Genomic DNA, 19338 nt, shown 5'->3' with positions numbered 1-19338 from the left:
GTTTCAGAAAATTAATCAAACAAAGCACAAATTGCCTGAATTAAGTCCTGCATAACTTGGTTGCAAAGAACTGCATTAAAAAAAACTTCTTAGGGAATTTGCCAACCATTTCATTAATTTAATGATTATTTAAAATGTTACTTGGTTCAACAACAAATTTTAATGATTGATACACACCTTTTGAAGCAAAACACCGATGTTTATGCCTAAATCGGCGTTTTTAAGCGATTAAGCACTACTTAAACACACTATCTTTAATTTCTAGCGTATCTAAACTTAAATGGTACTTAGGTAAGCTACCTTGTTCCAGAGTCTTTATATTTTATAATAACATTTGCTAAGATTGATCGAATTTTAAAACATTAACCCACTTTTAAAAAAATACCACCTTGGTAAATCACATTATACTACACTTCAATCATGCCGCGAACATCCTGTATATGACATCGGAAAAAAAAACTTTGGGTTCCTCCGACGCGGTTGCGCCATTCGGGTTGGCACTGAATCTGTATATTTCCTTGGATGGCAGATTGTATAGCAATAACCTTAAAAAGCTGTCAAGGTTGACGTGCGCGTATTTAGAGCAAATTTTGAAATAATAATACATTATGTGCCAGATCATTCATGTTTTGATAAAACTTTTTCATGCACAGATCAGGGGTTTATTTCCATTTTTGGATTTAATTCACATGTCTATGTAATTCATCATCATTAAATATTTGATTTTAACCCCCACCACTGGACTCCACTGTCAAAACCAGCTGTTATTCGATGTTATTACTCTGTTCTATGAATTGTTCAGTGTCTCCATGGCATTAAATGGCAAATTCTTCACTGGATAAAAACATGGCAATAGGCAATATTGTTCTGCTAAGTCAGGTTGCAGGATATGTGGTGGCCCTAATTCTGTCAATATGTGTTACCATACCAATAAGCCTACATCAGGATGAATTTAAGTATGTTTTATTGAACACACATACTAAGTGTTAAATTTATATAAATAACAATTATTATTTATTTTAAAGGGGTCACTGTCTATTATTTTCCACTGGAATTTGGCAAGAAACAGATGGGCAACTTAAAGTTGACTGGGCTTCACAAGGATATTGCAACTATACTATCTTCATTGGTTCAGCACTCTTTGTAATATCTTCAATTCAAATATACAGGTTATCATTGTTACTATGCAGGGGACAAGATAGTTCCTTCTTATCAGCATTTTTTGATGTGCTAATAAATGTATTAGCATGTGGTGGCATTATAATTGCTGCCTTAATGATCACACTTGGATTTATGGTTTGGTGTGACACTATCACCCAAAGGTTTCCTTATTGTGAGATAGCTGCTGGTCAAATGATTGATAAACAGGATGGGATTGATACAAGCATGTTTTATATTGAACTTGGAACAGCTCAGGTAGATGCAATAATAAACTTAAAGTATTAATAATTTTGGTTAAATTTGGTTTTTGGATTTCCAGTTTGGCATTTGGGGATCATTTGCAACTTGGGTTGGTTTGTGTGTATTCTCATTGCTGAAGTTGTGTCGTTATCATCAAATTGAGAATATGCGCGTTTCTATGTATCGAGAGCGGCGTCGCTTGATTGAGGAAAACGCCGAATCGCCAGGAAATTCGTTGGGAAGAGAATCAACTCATACTACTAGCACTGTGGCTAGTAAGGGCGAAGTGGATTAATCCTATAAATATTCTAACATTATAATATCTATTTTTTACTCTACTACTGTGTTATTATGTTATTAATATTAATCTATATGTATATCTAACATGCAATAAATTTATGTATTTTTAATTTAGTAATGCTGACCAATATACTATTTAGGTAAGGCAACAACAACTTTAGTTTGCGCAATTGTTTTAGCGAAATACCTAAATGATTCAATCAGATGAAATAGAACAGCTAGAATGCTCTTTTGGATCGAATAAAATGGGAAATAGGAATTTTTCTTGCAAATTTATAATATTTACAAGAAATATTCCTTCTTAATATTATTATTTGGGAATTTGTCATCTTGTTTATATAAAAATTCGAAGTTTTTATAATGAAATATTATCAAAAGCCTATGTTACGGAATGAATTATTGTTTCTTAGATACAAATTATTTCTTTACCATGCACCCTACTTTCAATATCAGTTTATACTAATTGTATCGACTGAATATTATTAAGAACTGATACACTCCACGCTATATTTACCTATAGACCAGGCTTATCTTAATTGCTCTCGGTCTTTCTGAAAAGTATTTAAAATATTATTAACTTGTGAGGGTACAGTGTTTACTTTGACAACTACAAATATTATTACTTATTCTGACCGAGTCTGTACAGAATAATCAGATAACTTTATTATATTAATGTATTGTTTAATATACATGCAAAATTTCAAATTGATTACATAAATAGATATTTACAGGTGAAAGGTAATATAAAGGGTGTAAAAATAACATAAAACAATATGAATTAAAACGGAGACGCAAAAGGCAAATGTAGTCTAATTTTACTTTACTTTCTTCCGTTTAGAAATTGCTCTCCTGTGAAATCAAGGCAAATCTCACGTAATAAATAGTAAATATCAAGTTTTTGGAAGCAGATTGAAGCAGTTTGTACCCATAGTAGGCAACCCACACTACGTCTATGATTCAACAAAATTTTAATTTCTTGCAATCATATGATACGGCTACTACCGTGTACTTATGAACAAGTTTGCCAGTGTGCGTGCGCGTGCTGTAAGTCGTCAAACAACAAACACACGGGCAAATATCGCGTTCTCAATCGCACGCCTTCGCACAAACAGCTTTATGTTGCCTGTGGCTGTGGTGTGCGATGTGGAGTTGGAATAACTTCCATTGCCACTGTGTTAGCCAGTGTCAAACGGGCGCTCTCCGATTTCGGTGCCTCCACTCGCGCAGTGATATGAACCGTCAGTGCCGTCAATAATCGCGTATCCCGTGTGTTGGGGTGTCTGTCGCAACTTCGATCGACTGACAACGATCTCCAGCTGATGTGCGCTATCGAATTAATGCAGTGACAGCGCGTCCACATCCCAAGTGTGCAAATTTGCGCGCAAAGTAAAATAGCATGGAGTTGGCAGCTACACCTGGCGCCGAGGGCCCACCTGAGGACACCATCAAGCCAATTGGTTGTGCGCATTACAAAAGAAAGTCCAAATTTGTGGCAAGTATCTAACACGATTACTGTCGTCGGCGGCGGCAATGTATATGCTCAATTAAATTGACAAACGAACTAATGTTATACACGCCTGAGCTCAATACACAGCCGCCAATTAATTCTTTGTGTGATTTGGTGCATCCGCGATAAAAATAGCTTTGCGAATTCATACCTACTTGCGACATTTTCGCACTGCCTTTGTTTTCGTTGTTGCAGAAGTGTAACGTTCTCATAAACGCGCGGAATAAACACGAGAAACGCGCAATCATGCCGATTTCGGAATCCATGAATCAACATAATGAAGCAGAAGAAAAACAACAATTGTGTGAAAGTTTAGATTTGGAGCGCACGCATATTCAGAACGTGTAATTCAATTTTGTACGCTGCGTACAGATTTTTCTATTAACTGGAACCGAGACTTTACCAACATTTTCCACAGCAACTGCACGATGTGCAGTTTAAATCTAATATGATTCAATTGTTTGTTTTAGACGCCATGCTGTAACAAAGTATACACGTGCCGTTTTTGCCATGACAGCGCTGAAGAGCATACGGTGAACCGCAAAGAAGTTACCGAGCTAATCTGCACGCTGTGTGAAACGCGTCAGTCGGTGCAAGCGGAATGCCAAAATTGTGGCATACGATTCGGAAAGGTGAGCGAAGCGATATTCAAAAATTATATAATTTCGATGTTATTCAATAAAAGCTTTACGAGCGTTCTCCGTCCATCCACTCACTTTCTACTTCATTCACATGTACTACTGCGTGTCATAACGTAATTACTCGTGCAAGGCATACACACGCGGGCGCGTTTTGCAATTGCGTTATGCAATGTTTTTTCTTCGTCCACATTCACTGTAAATAGTTGTTAATATTTTTTAAATATTGCAGTACACATGCCTAGAATGCAATCTGTTTGATGATGAAGATAAGAATCAATACCACTGTTCTGGTTGCGGTATATGCCGAATTGGCGGTGCAGAGAAGTTCTTTCACTGTCAGAAATGTAATATGTGCCTACCGGTGCAACTGCAGGACGGGCACAAGTGTGTAGAGAATGTGTCGCGTGCGAACTGCCCCGTGTGTTTGGACGACATCCACACGTCGCGTATTCCGTGCCACATACCTATGTGCGGCCATCTTCTGCACCGCACGTGTTTCGAGCAGCTGCTGAAAGCCGGCCATTATGCGTGCCCCACTTGCCAAACTTCGCTGATGGACATGTCGCAATTGTGGAAGTACTTGGACAACGAGGTCGCCCACACCACCATGCCGACGGAGTACTCCAACTATATGGCTGATATTCTATGCAAGGATTGTCATAAAGTAAGCGCCGCTATTGTGAAACCATTCAATTACACTCCACTCTACCATGACCCAAATTTTTATTCTGAAAAATATGCATGTTTTGCGTGGTTTACTGTTTTTTACTACAAACTGACGATATTTTTAGGAAAGCACCGTGCAATTCCACGTAGTTGGCTTAAAATGCACACACTGTGGGTCGTACAACACGTGTAGGATCAAAGGAACGCCGTTCCAGGTGCAGCTACAGGAGCGTGGCAAGAACTGAGTTGGATATGTGGTGTGTTTTGGGGCAAAGAAAAAGACGTTCAGCTAGAAGATAATCACATTTTTATGATCTGATTGTGCTCTCGGATAATACTCACAATCACGTCCTTCTTTCTTCGTTATTTTTCTTTTTTTTTTCTTTTTCAATAACAACATAATATAATAGGTATGCATATATGAAATACACAACAACAGTATAATAGAAAGCCCACTAACAAATTATTCGATATTTTAAGTATTCTCGCTTTAAATATGCTCGGCAGCTTCGTGTTGCGTCTTTTTTCGTTTCACTAGAGACGTAATATGTAATAATTACATGCGAATGTAAACGAGTCGCATTTATATACCTGATGAACGCGCCCGCACTCTTGGTTGCTCTAAACGAGATGCGTTGTAATGAAAATTGTTGATTGAATATGTAATACTCGTGTTAGTATTCGTCTCAGGATAGTAATTATGTTATAATATGTACAATATACGGAATGTGTGTCGTCGCAAACCAAAAGAGAGGGGAAGTTTTGAATATTGAATAAACAAAATCACCCGAATCGATAACAATACTATATGCATATTTCTCTTTTTCTTTGTTTAGAATATCAACAGTAGTATGCCTTTATTTTTATACACATCCGATTCTCTCGCCCAGGCGGCCCGGGTTTGAATGTTTTTAATATATTATCTTGTAATGTCTTAGAATTTAACTCGCTAGGTGTAATTAATGTATTTCTTCTTTTTTAGATTGTAGTTTATCGTTTGCGAAATAGTTAAGATGTATTTTGTGTGTGTATTACCTAATTGTTAATCAACAGCCTTGGGAGGTGTCGCCGGTGTGGGACGCGACGGCGGCGCGCTCGCGCCCCCTCATCGTCTCGTCCATCCGCATCTGCTCGCGCTGCAGCTGCATCCGAATCGCTCCGAGCTGCGTGAGAACGCTCCTACAACTAGAACTAGCACGCCCGCCAACGCCAGCGCTCGGATTCTTTTGTACTGCCGGTATCTATAAGTAGTAAGTTTCGTTAATCGACGTCGGTCGACGCATGCGAACAAACGAGAGAGTGGCTAGAACGTTTTTGTTGTATTAAAGTTAATTGATTACGTAGGTAATGCGGAAGAAGAAAGCCGCTGCTCCTCTGTCGATGACACCGGGCGGCGGCGGTTGTTAGTAGGGAAGAGTGAAAGAGTTGTAGCCGTAGGAGTGCATGGACGCCGACCTTACCTGCCACCGGTCCTCCAGTTTGCGCAGTGCCTCCGAGCTGCTGTATCGACTCGTCGCTGAGGTGACCGCTTGCGAGTACTTGAGCTCGCGTGCAACCGGCGAGTGCGCCTTCAGCAACGGAATTGGCATCACAGTATCATCGAAGCGGCCACTGCTGCTACGCCGTTGTAACTTAGGACTACGGCGAGCCGAGCTTAGACTGAGGTCCTGTTGAGTAGCACTGTGACGTCGTTGCACGCGGCTGAGACTCTCATTAAGACTGAGCGATTCCAGTCTGCTGCTAAGGGCGTCCTGTTGCTTGAGTGCGTCTATCCGGCTCAAGGAGTCGTAGCGGCTAAACGAAGAAGGGTTGGAACGTGAGTGGCCGGCGTACGTCGACGGCGAGAGGCCGGCGTCGAGCGGGACGTAATGGTTGATCGAGTCCATGCGATTCAGCATGTTCTTGCGCACGTACGTATCGTAGCGCGACGGATTGTATCTGGCGGAGGAAGCGCCTGGAGACGCGCCACCATAAGAAGCGTATGGCAACGCCGAGGCAGACACGGACCCACCGCCTACGGCGAGCGTGCGTCGAGACACAGGCGGTGAATAGTGCGAGGACAGCTTGGTAGCGGTGCGCATGCCGCCTAGTCCACTTTCGGACTCGGCATGCTTCCGAAAACGACTCTGCATCTCTTGTTTGCGCGTAGCAAAGTCGTCGCTATTGCGTCGTATCTGCAACCGACCCACCACATATCAATAATAGGTGATACATCTCTCTGCATAATTTAAGCATACCAAATCGCGCCGATTGCGCCGTTGTTCATCCCTGAGTTGCTCTTCCTGCATACGCAACAGTTGCTGCTCCAATCGCTTATTTTCCAATTCCTGCTCTTTGCGTTCCTGTTCTTCGCGCATCGTGGCCAGCCGTCGCTTCTCTTCAATCTGAAGGCGTAGCTCGTTTTGATATATTTCTCGTTTGATGCGCTCCTGAAATACAATATCATAACCTATCAAAAAAATAAAATGGCGGCAATTGTATACATACTCGGTCCATTTGCTCGTTGCGCTCGCTATAACTATTCACACTGTAGCCGTTATACAGGTTTCCCGTTGAGGGCAGATAGCTGTGCTTCAAATCAGAGAGCAGTCTTTCTGAAATATTCAGCATCAAGTAAGTAAAAGTGCCGTGCGCCAATGTTCAGCTACATTGAAATGGCTGACATTTACGGTCACAGACATGAGATACATCGAGAACGTTAATAGAATTAATTAATAATCAAAGTCAGACAAAGGCAAAAAGGCGGTATAAGCCAAGAGTTTGAGGGGGCGGAAATGACAAACCAAAACACACACACACCTCTTGGTGTTTGATTGCGATTCGTTAGGATACCCCTCGGTTTGTCCATGTCGGATTTCAGCAGGTTACTGTGTGCGGCTGTAATACGTTGATCTAATCTATGCAGTACCGGGCTACGATTATTGTGCATCACACACGATTCGATTGTTGTAAGATTGGTAGACGGCAGACCAAAAAGGTCCCCTTCGGCAGTATTTGTTTCCAAGTTAGTTGCTCGTGAGTATTGTATCTGCAGAACGCAAAGAAAGCTTCAAATAACATTCGGCATGGACAAAGTAAATCCGTTACACATTCACTACTGACAAGCCCACCACTAACATTTTACACCTACTAGCAACACTCGAACAAAAGATACAACAATTATTATTAGCAGTAGCGGTGTGTTTTTCCGCATAAACAACTGTTTAATCGATGAGTGGATTAGAGAATTGATCATTTTCATTCAACGTCGCTCCAAACTAAGATATTTTATTCTAGAAGGTGTTAAAGGTTAGAAGGTAAAATCCTCGTCCACACTGTGATGTGTTAGTGTAACTTGCACCCCACGTGAAATACGATAAACTTACCAACTCGTAACGCACGTTTTGTATGTCTGTTTGAACAGCCTTATGATACGCGCGGTCACTTTTAAGTAATTCATTCGTCTGGAAAATTCGATTAAAGCAGATCGAGCGCGCATCAACGTCTCGACACACACTAATAAACCAACACTACAACTACACACAGCCTTGAGAAGGACACACGACTAATCAACACGTGCATGCAAAATTAAGTGATTAACTTGTTCATGAGCTACCTTATCAAGGTGTTGCTTATGATCGTTACGCAGTTGCTGCCTTAGGAATTGCCGCCTCTTTTGGTTGTCATACTCGCCAAAACCTAAATGCGGATGTGCGGGCACCCTCAAGTGCAGATTGCTCGGGCTGTAATCGCCATAACGCAACATTGCAGGCCTAGTACTAGCATCCTACAATCGGTGGATTTCACGTTTTAATTTCACCACTGCGGTTCAAAGACAATCATCAAGAAAACATTTTCAAATTCTGCCATTTTTAATAGTCAGCTTTAATATGGGAAAAATATTTTCTTGATAACGAAACAGTATGATCAAGCTTTAATGAACATGCTTACCGCTCTAAACAAATTATGTATAGCTGGCTCTTTACTAATATCTACATAACTCAAATGTTGTTTTGTCAATAAATGTACATTCTAAAAAAACGTAGCACCACAGCAGCAAAAATTAGAAAAAACAATAACAAATTAAATATATCCCTTCAGTTGGCCCCTCATGAAAGTGAATCTGTTACCTGTGACTGGTTTGAAGGACTTTGGTGGCTGGCGAGCGCTGCGGGCTTTTCGGCTGGTCCTAGTGCATTGGAGCAGGTCCGATCGGCCGGATGCTCAAGGTTTTCCTTTTCCTCAGACTGGCTGGCAGCAATCTGTGCATTGCTGGTGTGCTGGGCAGATACAGGCTTGTAATCATCCTGCTGCAATGAAAACGAGAAGACTCAACGCTAGTACACTAACTGATGGTTGGTTTAGTGGAGGTCGGCACCCGCGGTGACGGCGCGAACTGGATGAACCAGTGAGTTCACTCAGATGAAGAGAGCATGAAGAGCATTGCCACACACACTGGCTGATACTGCTGCTTCACACACATCCCACCACCAAAGGTCTCTATCTCTCCAATCCACCACTGTCCCTATCACTTTCAAGATAGTGCCCTACAAAAATAATCAATAAAAACAAGGTCAGCCGAATGTGGGACGTCACTGTAGGCATCTGCCGCGCTCGACGGGGGCGGCGGATGATGTTCCTTATCCGTGTCTTATCCGCACGCGAAATGCCAATTGTCGAGAGAAGGGTGGTTCGGGGAAAGTGGCTGATAGTTGGCGGCACTTGTATGTTTTCGCCAAAGTGGCGAGTAATATCATTCAAACATTTACGCGCATAATTCAGATTATTAACTACAATTTATTACTCACGATTGCTGGTGGTGCTGATTTAGTGTTGATACTATAAGTGGCAGAGTTGTTATTATTATTTAATCGCAAGTTTTCTAGGTCTAGGGCTTTTTTACGAGCGGTCAGGAATGCGTCAACGTCGATAGCATCTTGGGAACTCAACATTTTGTGTGAATAATCGTTGTTTTAGTAACGGAATAATTTAACAACTGTTGTTTATGTTCATGAGTACATTACACGAATATGAATAATTTATACTTTTACACATAACGTGACGGAACTGATCAACAAGTCTGATCGTAACGAACTTAAACAAAAATGTTGAGGTTAGAAAAGTAACAGTTGAATAGAAATGAAAATTTAATGGGTGTGTGAATATAATAAATGATAAATTTGGTGTATTTAATAAAGAAATAATAAATCTAATAAAATAAAACACGCATCTATTCTTCTGTGCATGTTGGTGCATAATTAGAACAATGTATTTTTTTATATAGAGATGGTGCTAGAATCAAATGCATAAAATTTTTAAATTTTTAAATACTTTTATTGCATCCAAAATTATACTTCCGTAATTTTTTTAATCCTAGCTTGCAATTTTGAAATACTAAGTATTTTATCGGAGAAATTTTACTTATATTGGAAGCAGTTATATGCATTTTATTATCATGTTGTATTCAAAAATCGGGCTAGGTACCAGAAAGGCTGGCAAATTCACAAGTTGCTGTTACATCGATGCTCAAAATATTGAAGTTTAGTACTTATTGATTACCTCGCGGGATAGTAATCTATCTAATACCTAATATGTGATAATATGTGATACTATGTACTTAAAGAAACAATGTATGATACATGCAAATATTCTTTTAATAATAATACGTTGTTTGTATGTTACTTCTTTTATTAAAAGTAGGTACCTTTTATCTCTTATCATATCCCAGCAGTGAAGCTTTCTAGAAGCTTCCTAAATTGAAAAATCTACCTCAAAATGACTGTCACAAATTTAAGTTTTGTGTTAAATGTTTATGCGTTCTTGAACTGGTTTGAAACGCTGATTGGTCCACGTTGCTTTTAAACACTTTGCAATGACTCTCATTTTCTAAAATAAATTTGTAATAAGCGTGGAACGCGCGTTGCTATTAAACAAATTTGAACAACTAAATTTATAAATTACAACCTGCTTAGTATTTGTCCATTATCAAAAATTATGTCTACTAAACTTTTAACATAGAAATAATGAATAAAGTACCATATCAGACGAATTGTGTTATTGTGTAAGTATCGTTAATCAAACAATTACTTAGTTAAGTCAATGGCAGCTTTCGTGTTCCACCAATGCGTCGCATTATTTCAATCGACTTAGCAATGCTGCTACTGTTGCTAATGCGCGAAAATTCAGCATTCACTAAATCGAGTTAATAAGCGCAAATTTATGATTTATTTAATCTAAAGGTGATGTAATCTTAGTATACACGTTTAAGCAAATTGTTTCGATACATAAATCCGAATACAAAAGACGTGGTACTACATATTACTTCAAACATCTAGTGCAGTGCGCCTAACAAAATGGACTCTCGCCTACAGAAAATTTTAAACGACATTGCAGAAAAGCATGCAATTAAAAATCCATCATTTGTGTGCACCTATGAAACCGGTAAAGGAGAAGGCTACATAGGAATTGTAAAAATGTTTGAAATCACCGAAAAAATGAAAAACATTCAAAAAGACTTAATTTAATCATCAAACAATCTCCACAAGCAGATGAAATTCGTACCAGATTGCCGGTGCGAAAACTCTTCCTCACTGAAATTCGATTCTACAGTAAGATTGCAAAGTATCTGAATGATTTTCAAGTGGAACATGGTACAGACTGCTTTCAATTCGCCAATTGTCATTATTCCGAAGAAACTCCACGCCAAGAAATATTAATTATTGAAAATTTACAGGCAACTGGTTATGATGTGATTGATCGAACCGTGCCGATGAAGTATGCTCATATGAAGTTGGCGTTTGAGGAGTTAGCGAAGTTACATGCTGTGTCATTCGCTCTAAAACACAAAAAACCTCTGGTATACGCAGAGTTAATTGGTACACTCTTCGATAACGTCATGTTGCAGTTGTATAATCAAATGGGTTTTGATAATTTTATTAATAAATTAGCTTCGAATTGTAAGAGGATCTTTGAAGGAACTAATATGTATGATAAATATTGTACATTTTTTGAGAGAGTTGTCGAAGAGTACCATCAAAGTAATATTCCAGATGAGTATTCAACTATTTCACATGGCGATTCATGGTGTAATAATATATTATATTCGCATGATGCTAGTGGTCTCCCAACGTCGGCTATATTAATTGATTATCAAATGTGTAGAGTCCACTCACCGGTTTTGGACCTTTCCTATCTGTTTTACGGATGTGCTGACGTCGAACTCTTACCGAGATTGAATGAGTTTCTTAATATATATTATCAAACTGTGAAGAAGTGCCTGGCAATGTTTGAATTGGATGTGGAAAATGTGTATCCACGGACAAAATTGTTGGAACATTGGAAGCGGTATAGTAAATATGGTTTTATTGTATCGTTTTTAATGCGTGTTCTTATGTTGAGTACTGCGGACGAGAGCCCTGATTTATCTCTAGCGGCTAAGAAAGATGGTGATGTTATGATGGCTTTTTTGTATAAAATGAAACGTGAACATGAATACAATGAAACAATGAAGGCAATTGTCAAGCATTATATCGACGAAAAGTTTTTATAATAGAAGCGAACAATATATTCAATAATTAATTATCTTTCAAATTGTACATTGATGGGTTAGCGCGTTTTTACTTTACTTTGAAAAATTTTCTATGTAGGCACTTAAAATTTTTATTAAATATTGTTTTTTTTTTAAATATTTTATATGTATTTACTTATTTACGTACATATTACAAAAACAAAAAACTGCATATAATTTAAATGTTTTTCAATCCGAACTGAAGAACTCGTAGTGTCAAGATCACACAAAAGCAGAACAGCTCCTGGCATAGCGTTGTTCAATTATCAATTCACGGTAAAATCGCGGTAACTCGACGATAACAGAACTAAGTTGTGATATGGTCACACTGTGTTCACCAGTACACATTAGCAACAAGGTCAATGTAAATGCGATCTCACTTGCAAAAGAAGGGTTTTCTGGGAAAGGCAACTTCGCAGAAGTGGCCTTCAAAGTGTCTACAGACAAAATCAAACAGTGGACCTAAAGGCAACAGATGAGACACTGAGAGGAATGTCTCAAAAGATGGTAGATGGGACATCATCTACACCTAAACAGGAACAAAATCCACATGACCTATGATGCGACATCCTTATGATCTGGACTTCGCAATCGACTCTGATCTTCGCAACTTGTTTGGCTCCACCCTGTTCCTGAGACTTTTCTGTTCGTCGACAATGGATCTCCGTCAGGTTTGGCCCGACCTGCCAGGTCTCTTGATCCGCGGACTCCATTCTAGTGCGGTTTTAGCTATGTCAGTTTCTTTCTCCGTAGCACTTTGCTTATCTATTCCTATTTTCTCTTTTTAATTGTTTGATCTATGATTACTGTGTCTCACTAGTTCTTTGTTTATAATTCTGTCTGATCAGAATATACGGAATATTCTTTGGAGAAACTTATTGTTAAACGTTTGAAATTTTTTTTGTGGGAACTTTTGTCACCTTCCAAGTTTCGCAGCCACAAGTATAGTTAATTTTACAAAAAAAGTTGTATAATAGTAGTTCGGTCAGAGTAGGTGTTTGAGATTCAGATATCGTTGAAGAGTCTGAAAGACTGGACCACTATCGACAATTGCAGTTAGGGTTGACCATGAGCAACTGAAGAATACCGGCATATATAACTTGTTTTATGCTTTCATCATAACTAAAAGGAAGTGCTTATCAGAAGCCAGAATTCGTGCTGTTGCACGAATTAAGTGAAAACGAATATTAGTTTTCTCTTTCGAAAATGGATGGGGTATACACGACTCAAAAATCACGCCACTGAATGATATCAAATTTATATGTACACCGTGTCCAGAGTTATGACGACTAGAGTTTTGACTATTTGTTTCTGTGTCAAAAAATAGAATAAGCAACAATTTTTTGTGGCTGAACATATGCCACATAAATCGAAGGCAATGACAAAATGCTTTACGTTTTAAGCCCCGTAACAAAAACTTCGGATATATTCGCATTTAATGTGCTGGGTATTCCCAATGCTATTCAAACATTTAGAAGATAAGGTGTCGCGCTGGTAATCGATTTAATATAACTCACGAGAAATTGACCTATCTACACTAAATACAAGACAAGACTTGTATCCACTGTCATTGAGGTTAATAGTTTGTTCAAATAATAATATCAAAATTATCCAAATTAGAATAAAAGTTTAAGGAAAAATGCGGAAACCGCTTTTTATTTCAAATTTGGCCGGGTGCAAGTTTACTTTTGACAGCTTTGCCAAACTGTTGAGCTCCTGCATCATTAATTTCCATGTAGCCTGGTATCTCTAAAGTACATTTTGCAAACCACTTAGCTACATTGGCATATGCTGTAACATCCCAACCAACAGCCTTAAAAAAATAAGGGAAGGATAAGTTCATAAGTTATTACAAAATATAAACCCAAACAAAAATTGAAACTTACAATAATACTTGATAAAGATGCAGCAATTGAAATGTCAGCAATAGTTAAAGTATTTCCAGTGACAAAGTCATTTTCATCCAAAAATATATCCAAGAAACCAATAGCCTCTTCTAGTGAAGATTTCTTTGACTCTTCAACTTCAATTTCCCCAAGGAATAATACTGGAAACTAAATATTATATTTAGTACATACTTTTAATATTTATGCTTAAATATCTTACACAAATTGCCCTTATTCTTGGATATAGTGTCCCTGCACAAAATTGCAGCCTTTGATCCACCAAAGCTCTGGCTTTGGGATCTTTTGGATACAATTTGTCACCTTTCTCATATAAGTTGGCCAGGTAGGTGGCAATTGCTCTGCTCTCCCAGATGGTGAAATCACCATCAGTTAAAGTTGGGACAACATGTTGGGGATTAATCTGAAGGTAGACGCATTATACATAATAATTCAATAACAAGATAAGGTAAATAAAAACATTGAGGTTACCTTTACAAAATCAGGCTTGAGTTGTTCTTTATCGAAAAGATTAACGACTTTTATGTCCACATCCAAGCCCAGCGCTTTTGCTACTAGCACTGCACACCTGGAGGGTGCACTAGGTGGAAAATGGTAGATAGTTATGGCCATTTTAAGGTGATTTCGAATGAGAATATACGAATAAAAACAACGCAGGAAACAAATAAGTAAGACTCAACAAGTGTTGAACTAGTGACTCGCGCTCAGCGCATTGACCTTCATTACCTAAAAAATGAAGTCCCCACTACAAAAACTCTATATTAAAAAATAATAGACAACCCGCTAATAATAATATTGTGAAGTTTTGATAGAAATTGCTTGTTACCTATATAATAATTTCAAATTTAATTGTGTTTCAAGAATAATGTTAAACATAAGGGCAGGGCAAATAACCACAAATGATTAAATACAATCGCAATGTTTGTTGAAGATATGAGATATCGTTTTCATGGGCGGTAAATCACACAAATTAAAAAATCACGCTCGTAAAACGTAATATATTCACAATTGAATTTGTTAATAAAGAATATATAATATTAATGTGAACAATATTGATAATGTATAATTTCTTTGATTAAATGATGACAGACGTAAAAATAAGTCGAATGTTTCGATAAATATGAGCGCAAAGAAATAAAATATCTATGTTATGCATTCATATCTGATTCAGCAGTGAATCACATATACTGTTTAATAGGTAAATATCGAAATGCTATCTGTTAAAACTCGCGGCGTTACATGTTCGCTGGCAAGGTCCTCACAAAATGTTCGTGTTGCACGTCTCGTTTAAAACTTCCCGCTGCTCGAACTCATAATATAATAAATCAAGTATTCTTTATGTACATAACTTTCCTAAGCAATTTAATAACAAGGAAGGCTGTCGCTTAAAATTACAATCATTGTGTTTTGAGTTCCTTGCCTATTTTATATGATACAATCTTGCCCCAGTCCATTTTGGTGCGCGTGACGGGCAGCAATCGCCGTAACGCCTTGAAAGTCGTATCGGACATGGTTTGATAGTTATCGGAAATAGCTTTCTGGTAGAAGTTTTCCGCCTCCTCAATCATTTGAACAATCTCCTTGGCGGTTTGCGACTCGCTAGTGACTGTCACAGCCTCTTTGATTTCCTTGGAGCTAACCAGCTGTACATTGCCATCCTCATAGTAGTGAACCTGCACCTTGAGTACTCCCTTTAGCTCCGCCAGCGAGTTGCCGTTGACAGTGATTGTCCAGTTAGAGCGCCACCTGCCATTCCAGTAGTTCTTTGGCTGGAACTGGTGATCCTCAATGCAGGCGGCAAGTTGAACAACGCCACCAGGTAGACTCTTACCCACCACACTGCACACGCCGTCTTTGTAATGGTTGCGTGTGTACAGTTGGAACTCGGCGTCGAGGGCTGCGCGCAGCGGCTCAGCGGCTGGATCGGGCGTGTGTGGCTGGTAGTCCGAAGCGTCCTTCCGTAAGTGGTCAAACTTAAAGGACTGCTTCGAGCGTGGATCGAAGAACCGGTTGCTACCTAAGTCGTTGTGCTCGGTTATTAGCACTGGTGTTTCGGCATTTTCGATTTTCACGGGTGTCAACTGGTCCTTGTTGTATTGGGCAAACGCGCTGCCGGCGCCCTCCTTTAGAAGGTCGTCGTTGTTGAGCAGTTTCCGCACGTCGTTGAACACTTCGTTGAATTCGCCAGGTGGTGAATGTAGGATAAAGTCGGACACGATTCGCACCTTCTCCTGATCGGAGATTTGATTCTCAGACGCCATGTTTTGATTACTATTTGGGTTGTGGCTGTGAGTGTGCACTGCCAATTCAGCAAACCCTGTGCACGCAGTGCATGGCTCTCTACGGTACTGGGTCGACTCACCTCGCTGCACTTCGGTGCTTTCCGTCTGTCAAACGTTCGGGCTTTATCGCGCTTTCATTACACCGCTATCATTTTATATACATGATTTAAATAAACGATAAACTTCTTGTAACTTACATTTCATTACATGAAACAAAATGTTTATTCGTTTAACTTGTTAAGCTGCCATATATTACAACCAATATCAAAATTGATCAAAATAATTGTTAAATTTATTGCAGTAATGACATCTGACGTTTAAAAGCATAAACAAAATTCAAGTTATCAAAGTTCTAGCAGAATTGCCGTGCAAAATACAAAATAATTTATTTGATCGCTCTTATTGCGTTATTGCATACATTTAAAATAAAAATTACAAGATATACAAAACTAAATAGTATAAATCACGATTAAAATTACATTTGACTTGCTTAGTTGTCTTCTGGTTCTCTTTGATCAGGAGTATCCTGCAACAAAAACAAACAACACTTAATTACTTTATGCCCGCAATGAGCTGCGATGTTATTGCCATTGCCAGTCCATTGACGCAAGAACGTACATCGAGGTCTATGAGTTAATCACCGCGATAACAAACGCAGCAAATTATTGGTATCAAACAAAGTAATGTTCAATCAATGAGTTGAAAACATTGTATACGACTTGACTTCGACATATTTAGCTATTTCAACGTACTTTGCCCCGTCGCTCGCCATACGTCGACCAGAAAGTGACTTTGCTGATGGTTTTCTGGCCGGTGTTCTGATTGAAAACCGCACACTTATTGTAAGGTGGACAGTAGAGGTGGAGACTCACAGCGGGCTCGACATTTGATGTATTTTCCACACGATGCAGTCCCAATGAATCTGTATGTGATAAACATATTAGTCAATCTGTGATAGCATTGATAGGAAGTGTGTGGTGCACGAGATTAAGGGTCAGCCAGAGTCATCTCGTGACACGCGTGCCGGTTTTCGTTTGTATATACAAATAATATAAACATCCACTTAGCAATTAGTGGAGTTTGATAACAATTTCGCATAATCTTGGATGCATAAATACCATTCATGTAACAGACGCCGTTGAGCGGCAGGACTTTTCGTCCAGTTTCCACAAGTTGCTCGTTTTCACTCTTTGGCCAGGCGAAACGGATTTCCTGCAGGGAGCCTTCAAGTATTTTCATAAAACAATGCGCGTCTGCGTGATCATGGATGCCGGAGCCGTGGCCTTCGCCCCAGCATAAAAGGATCAAATTGTATTTTCCGTTACCGGTGTCCACAAGGTTTCTTGTGTATCTTCAAAGACAAAATAAATTTTGTATAAATATTCAAAAAAACATTTGAATTCAAATGATATAAATTCAAAACTTTCAATTTTTTTCTAAAAATTATACTGTTTATCAATATGTATGAGTACTATCGTTGCCATGCTGGGACGTTTGTAGAAATCGCCTGATTACACGATTAATTAGCTTCAATTTAATGCCTGCGCGCAATCGTCGATTGTGATAAAGATTTGAAAAAATAATTGTTTTCATTGATAACAAATAATCAGTCATTACGTACTTCCTTCACTAATTAGCCAGTATAGTAAGAGGAAAATTTTAATTTTGGTTTTCTCTGGAAAACCATAACTTGTAAAATATATAATTAATTCGTACGAAAATAAGTTCTTAAAACACATAAATGTAAGATTCGAGAAAATGCAGCGAAAAGTTAAACATGTTGATAATTGTTTTTAAATCACATATAATCATATAGATTATACTCGCGTTGTTTGTGAAAATGACCTTATAAATCTTCCGTTTAGTTGCTAAGAGCATAAATAAGCAGGATAAGTTTAAGCGTTTAAAGGATTAAACTTACTTGTATCGGTCAAATTTAGCGTACTTCTTCCATTCTGCCGGATTAGATTTATACGACCTCATGAGGTAGTCAACATACTCAACGTTGACATCGTCACCATCGAAAACTTTCCTCAACTCTGCGACGAGATCGTCAAGCGTCTGCACCACAGGCAAACTACCTCCGTGACTCTTCAACAACTCAATGTTGTCCAACGCGGCGTGTGCGCGTACAGGTAATTGGCAATCCATTTTGCGGGTGAAATTAATCGAGCGTCTCTGTGTGTGCGCACAGATTGATTGATTAACGACGTGTGTGCCGTTCGCAATTGTCTCCGATGAAATATATACGAAAAGGCCGACCGACGCGCGGAGGCGCGCAGTTTCCAGTCGGAGATAAGGAAAAGGCGACGACGTTTACAATAAGGGTCAAAACCATACGTACTGCGAGGCCATCGTGCCGACGGTGATGATGCGCTTCGTCATTTCTGCAAGAATACCAAATGACGATTATTATTATGGAGCGCGAGTGAAATTTTCACTTTAAACATGCAGAGAAATTTGCTGGGTGGAATTTCTTATACTTGGAAACAAAAACCTACCGAAGCATTGTATAAAAACCATCTTAAAAATAATGACAATATAAATATTATGTTTCTGTTATACGACGAAGTACGTTAAACGGAATCTCTTATAATTAAGAAAACATTGTTGTTAAGTTAGTTTATCACAACAACACTAAAACATGTTTTAAAATCTCGTCTATCCAACCAAAGCCACAAGACAACAGGGTTGTTTTGCCCAAATCTCCTTTTCACCTGAAATAATTAACATTTGTTACAATTTACTGCATGCGTACGTAAGAAATACTGACAACAATTAAACTTTTAGGTTATATTAAATATAATACTTAACCTTGTTTGTGTTTCCCATAATACCTCTTCTTTAAAGCAACGTTAGAAACTTTGGTACCTGCTTTAACTAATGGTGTTGGTGACACTTCAAAATTCTTCACAATCCTCACTAATTAGAATATTAGATAAAACCAGAATATTGTCGTTTGTTGTCAAAACAATTCATACGATCGTGTTAAACAGTGTGTTAAATATTCACCAAAAATTCCTCTCTTTGATTTAATTACTCGCATACTACGCTCGCGTAAATAGTCACCGCTATGCAATTATAGCACGTG

At 38.7% G+C, this 19338-nt stretch overlaps 7 protein-coding genes across 7 annotated transcripts; 3 read left to right on the top strand and 4 right to left on the bottom strand.

The window, feature by feature from the left end:
• Positions 1 to 744: 744 nt before the first annotated feature.
• On the top strand, positions 745 to 1815 carry LOC135798386 (transmembrane protein 179). The gene is made up of 3 exons (XM_065311226.1): positions 745 to 956; positions 1026 to 1416; positions 1481 to 1815. Exons 1-3 carry the CDS (start codon positions 820 to 822, stop codon positions 1694 to 1696), a joined length of 744 nt encoding a protein of 247 aa, XP_065167298.1. The 5' UTR covers positions 745 to 819; the 3' UTR covers positions 1697 to 1815.
• Positions 1816 to 2731: 916 nt separating this feature from the next.
• Rchy1 (Ring finger and CHY zinc finger domain containing 1) lies at positions 2732 to 5319 on the top strand. Its single transcript, XM_065311062.1, has 4 exons — positions 2732 to 3193; positions 3679 to 3840; positions 4079 to 4513; positions 4641 to 5319. The coding sequence occupies exons 1-4, from the start codon at positions 3098 to 3100 to the stop codon at positions 4758 to 4760; spliced, it is 813 nt and encodes a 270-aa protein (XP_065167134.1). The 5' UTR covers positions 2732 to 3097; the 3' UTR covers positions 4761 to 5319.
• LOC135798272 (calponin homology domain-containing protein DDB_G0272472) lies at positions 4806 to 9629 on the bottom strand. Its single transcript, XM_065311061.1, has 10 exons — positions 9303 to 9629; positions 8625 to 8804; positions 8446 to 8526; positions 8111 to 8281; positions 7881 to 7958; positions 7315 to 7543; positions 7003 to 7109; positions 6753 to 6944; positions 5976 to 6689; positions 4806 to 5756 (listed from the first exon to the last, which is right to left on the bottom strand). The coding sequence occupies exons 1-10, from the start codon at positions 9444 to 9446 to the stop codon at positions 5562 to 5564; spliced, it is 2091 nt and encodes a 696-aa protein (XP_065167133.1). The 5' UTR covers positions 9447 to 9629; the 3' UTR covers positions 4806 to 5561.
• Positions 9630 to 10614: 985 nt separating this feature from the next.
• On the top strand, positions 10615 to 12179 carry LOC135798117 (uncharacterized). The gene is made up of 2 exons (XM_065310853.1): positions 10615 to 11171; positions 11228 to 12179. The coding sequence occupies exons 1-2, from the start codon at positions 11124 to 11126 to the stop codon at positions 12041 to 12043; spliced, it is 864 nt and encodes a 287-aa protein (XP_065166925.1). The 5' UTR covers positions 10615 to 11123; the 3' UTR covers positions 12044 to 12179.
• A 1510-nt stretch (positions 12180 to 13689) lies between these two features.
• Positions 13690 to 14692, bottom strand: LOC135798118 (glutathione S-transferase 1-like). Its single transcript, XM_065310854.1, has 4 exons — positions 14437 to 14692; positions 14168 to 14368; positions 13948 to 14115; positions 13690 to 13874 (listed from the first exon to the last, which is right to left on the bottom strand). The coding sequence occupies exons 1-4, from the start codon at positions 14575 to 14577 to the stop codon at positions 13722 to 13724; spliced, it is 663 nt and encodes a 220-aa protein (XP_065166926.1). The 5' UTR covers positions 14578 to 14692; the 3' UTR covers positions 13690 to 13721.
• Positions 14693 to 14948: 256 nt separating this feature from the next.
• Positions 14949 to 16334, bottom strand: cpa (F-actin-capping protein subunit alpha). The gene has a single exon (XM_065310852.1). It carries the CDS (start codon positions 16224 to 16226, stop codon positions 15363 to 15365), a length of 864 nt encoding a protein of 287 aa, XP_065166924.1. The 5' UTR covers positions 16227 to 16334; the 3' UTR covers positions 14949 to 15362.
• Positions 16335 to 16608: 274 nt separating this feature from the next.
• On the bottom strand, positions 16609 to 18483 carry LOC135798119 (cysteine dioxygenase type 1). The gene is made up of 4 exons (XM_065310856.1): positions 18169 to 18483; positions 17366 to 17598; positions 17000 to 17169; positions 16609 to 16773 (listed from the first exon to the last, which is right to left on the bottom strand). Exons 1-4 carry the CDS (start codon positions 18396 to 18398, stop codon positions 16738 to 16740), a joined length of 669 nt encoding a protein of 222 aa, XP_065166928.1. The 5' UTR covers positions 18399 to 18483; the 3' UTR covers positions 16609 to 16737.
• Between the last annotated feature and the right edge of the window lie 855 nt (positions 18484 to 19338).

The sequence above is a fragment of the Atheta coriaria genome, unplaced genomic scaffold (genome assembly GCF_025399875.1).
Source record: "Atheta coriaria isolate IRGN ID8LTWV9N9 unplaced genomic scaffold, Caltech_Dcor_3.1 hic_scaffold_9_pilon, whole genome shotgun sequence".
Lineage (NCBI taxonomy): Eukaryota > Metazoa > Arthropoda > Insecta > Coleoptera > Staphylinidae > Dalotia > Dalotia coriaria.
This window is presented reverse-complemented; position numbering and strand designations above follow the sequence as displayed.

Bases quoted from the DNA above. Each gene is read 5' to 3' on its own strand.
- LOC135798386 (XM_065311226.1), top strand. From the start codon at position 820: ATGGCAAATTCTTCACTGGATAAAAACATGGCAATAGGCAATATTGTT. The intron at 957-1,025 runs GTATGTTTTATT...TTTATTTTAAAG, and splicing joins CTACATCAGGATGAATTTAA to GGGTCACTGTCTATTATTTT. The intron at 1,417-1,480 runs GTAGATGCAATA...TTGGATTTCCAG, and splicing joins TTGAACTTGGAACAGCTCAG to TTTGGCATTTGGGGATCATT.
- Rchy1 (XM_065311062.1), top strand. From the start codon at position 3,098: ATGGAGTTGGCAGCTACACCTGGCGCCGAGGGCCCACCTGAGGACACC. The intron at 3,194-3,678 runs GCAAGTATCTAA...TGTTTGTTTTAG, and splicing joins AAAGAAAGTCCAAATTTGTG to ACGCCATGCTGTAACAAAGT. The intron at 4,514-4,640 runs GTAAGCGCCGCT...CGATATTTTTAG, and splicing joins TATGCAAGGATTGTCATAAA to GAAAGCACCGTGCAATTCCA.
- LOC135798272 (XM_065311061.1), bottom strand. From the start codon at position 9,446: ATGTTGAGTTCCCAAGATGCTATCGACGTTGACGCATTCCTGACCGCT. The intron at 7,959-8,110 runs GTAGCTCATGAA...CGAATTTTCCAG, and splicing joins ATAAGCAACACCTTGATAAG to ACGAATGAATTACTTAAAAG. The intron at 5,757-5,975 runs GTAAGGTCGGCG...TACTACTTATAG, and splicing joins AACTGGAGGACCGGTGGCAG to ATACCGGCAGTACAAAAGAA.
- LOC135798117 (XM_065310853.1), top strand. From the start codon at position 11,124: ATGATTTTCAAGTGGAACATGGTACAGACTGCTTTCAATTCGCCAATT. The intron at 11,172-11,227 runs GTCATTATTCCG...GAAAATTTACAG, and splicing joins CTGCTTTCAATTCGCCAATT to GCAACTGGTTATGATGTGAT.
- LOC135798118 (XM_065310854.1), bottom strand. From the start codon at position 14,577: ATGGCCATAACTATCTACCATTTTCCACCTAGTGCACCCTCCAGGTGT. The intron at 14,116-14,167 runs GTAAGATATTTA...TATAATATTTAG, and splicing joins CAAGAATAAGGGCAATTTGT to TTTCCAGTATTATTCCTTGG. The intron at 13,875-13,947 runs GTAAGTTTCAAT...TATTTTTTTAAG, and splicing joins CATCTTTATCAAGTATTATT to GCTGTTGGTTGGGATGTTAC.
- cpa (XM_065310852.1), bottom strand. From the start codon at position 16,226: ATGGCGTCTGAGAATCAAATCTCCGATCAGGAGAAGGTGCGAATCGTG.
- LOC135798119 (XM_065310856.1), bottom strand. From the start codon at position 18,398: ATGGATTGCCAATTACCTGTACGCGCACACGCCGCGTTGGACAACATT. The intron at 17,599-18,168 runs GTAAGTTTAATC...TTGTCTTTGAAG, and splicing joins GCTAAATTTGACCGATACAA to ATACACAAGAAACCTTGTGG. The intron at 16,774-16,999 runs GTACGTTGAAAT...TTTTTGTTGCAG, and splicing joins ATGGCGAGCGACGGGGCAAA to GATACTCCTGATCAAAGAGA.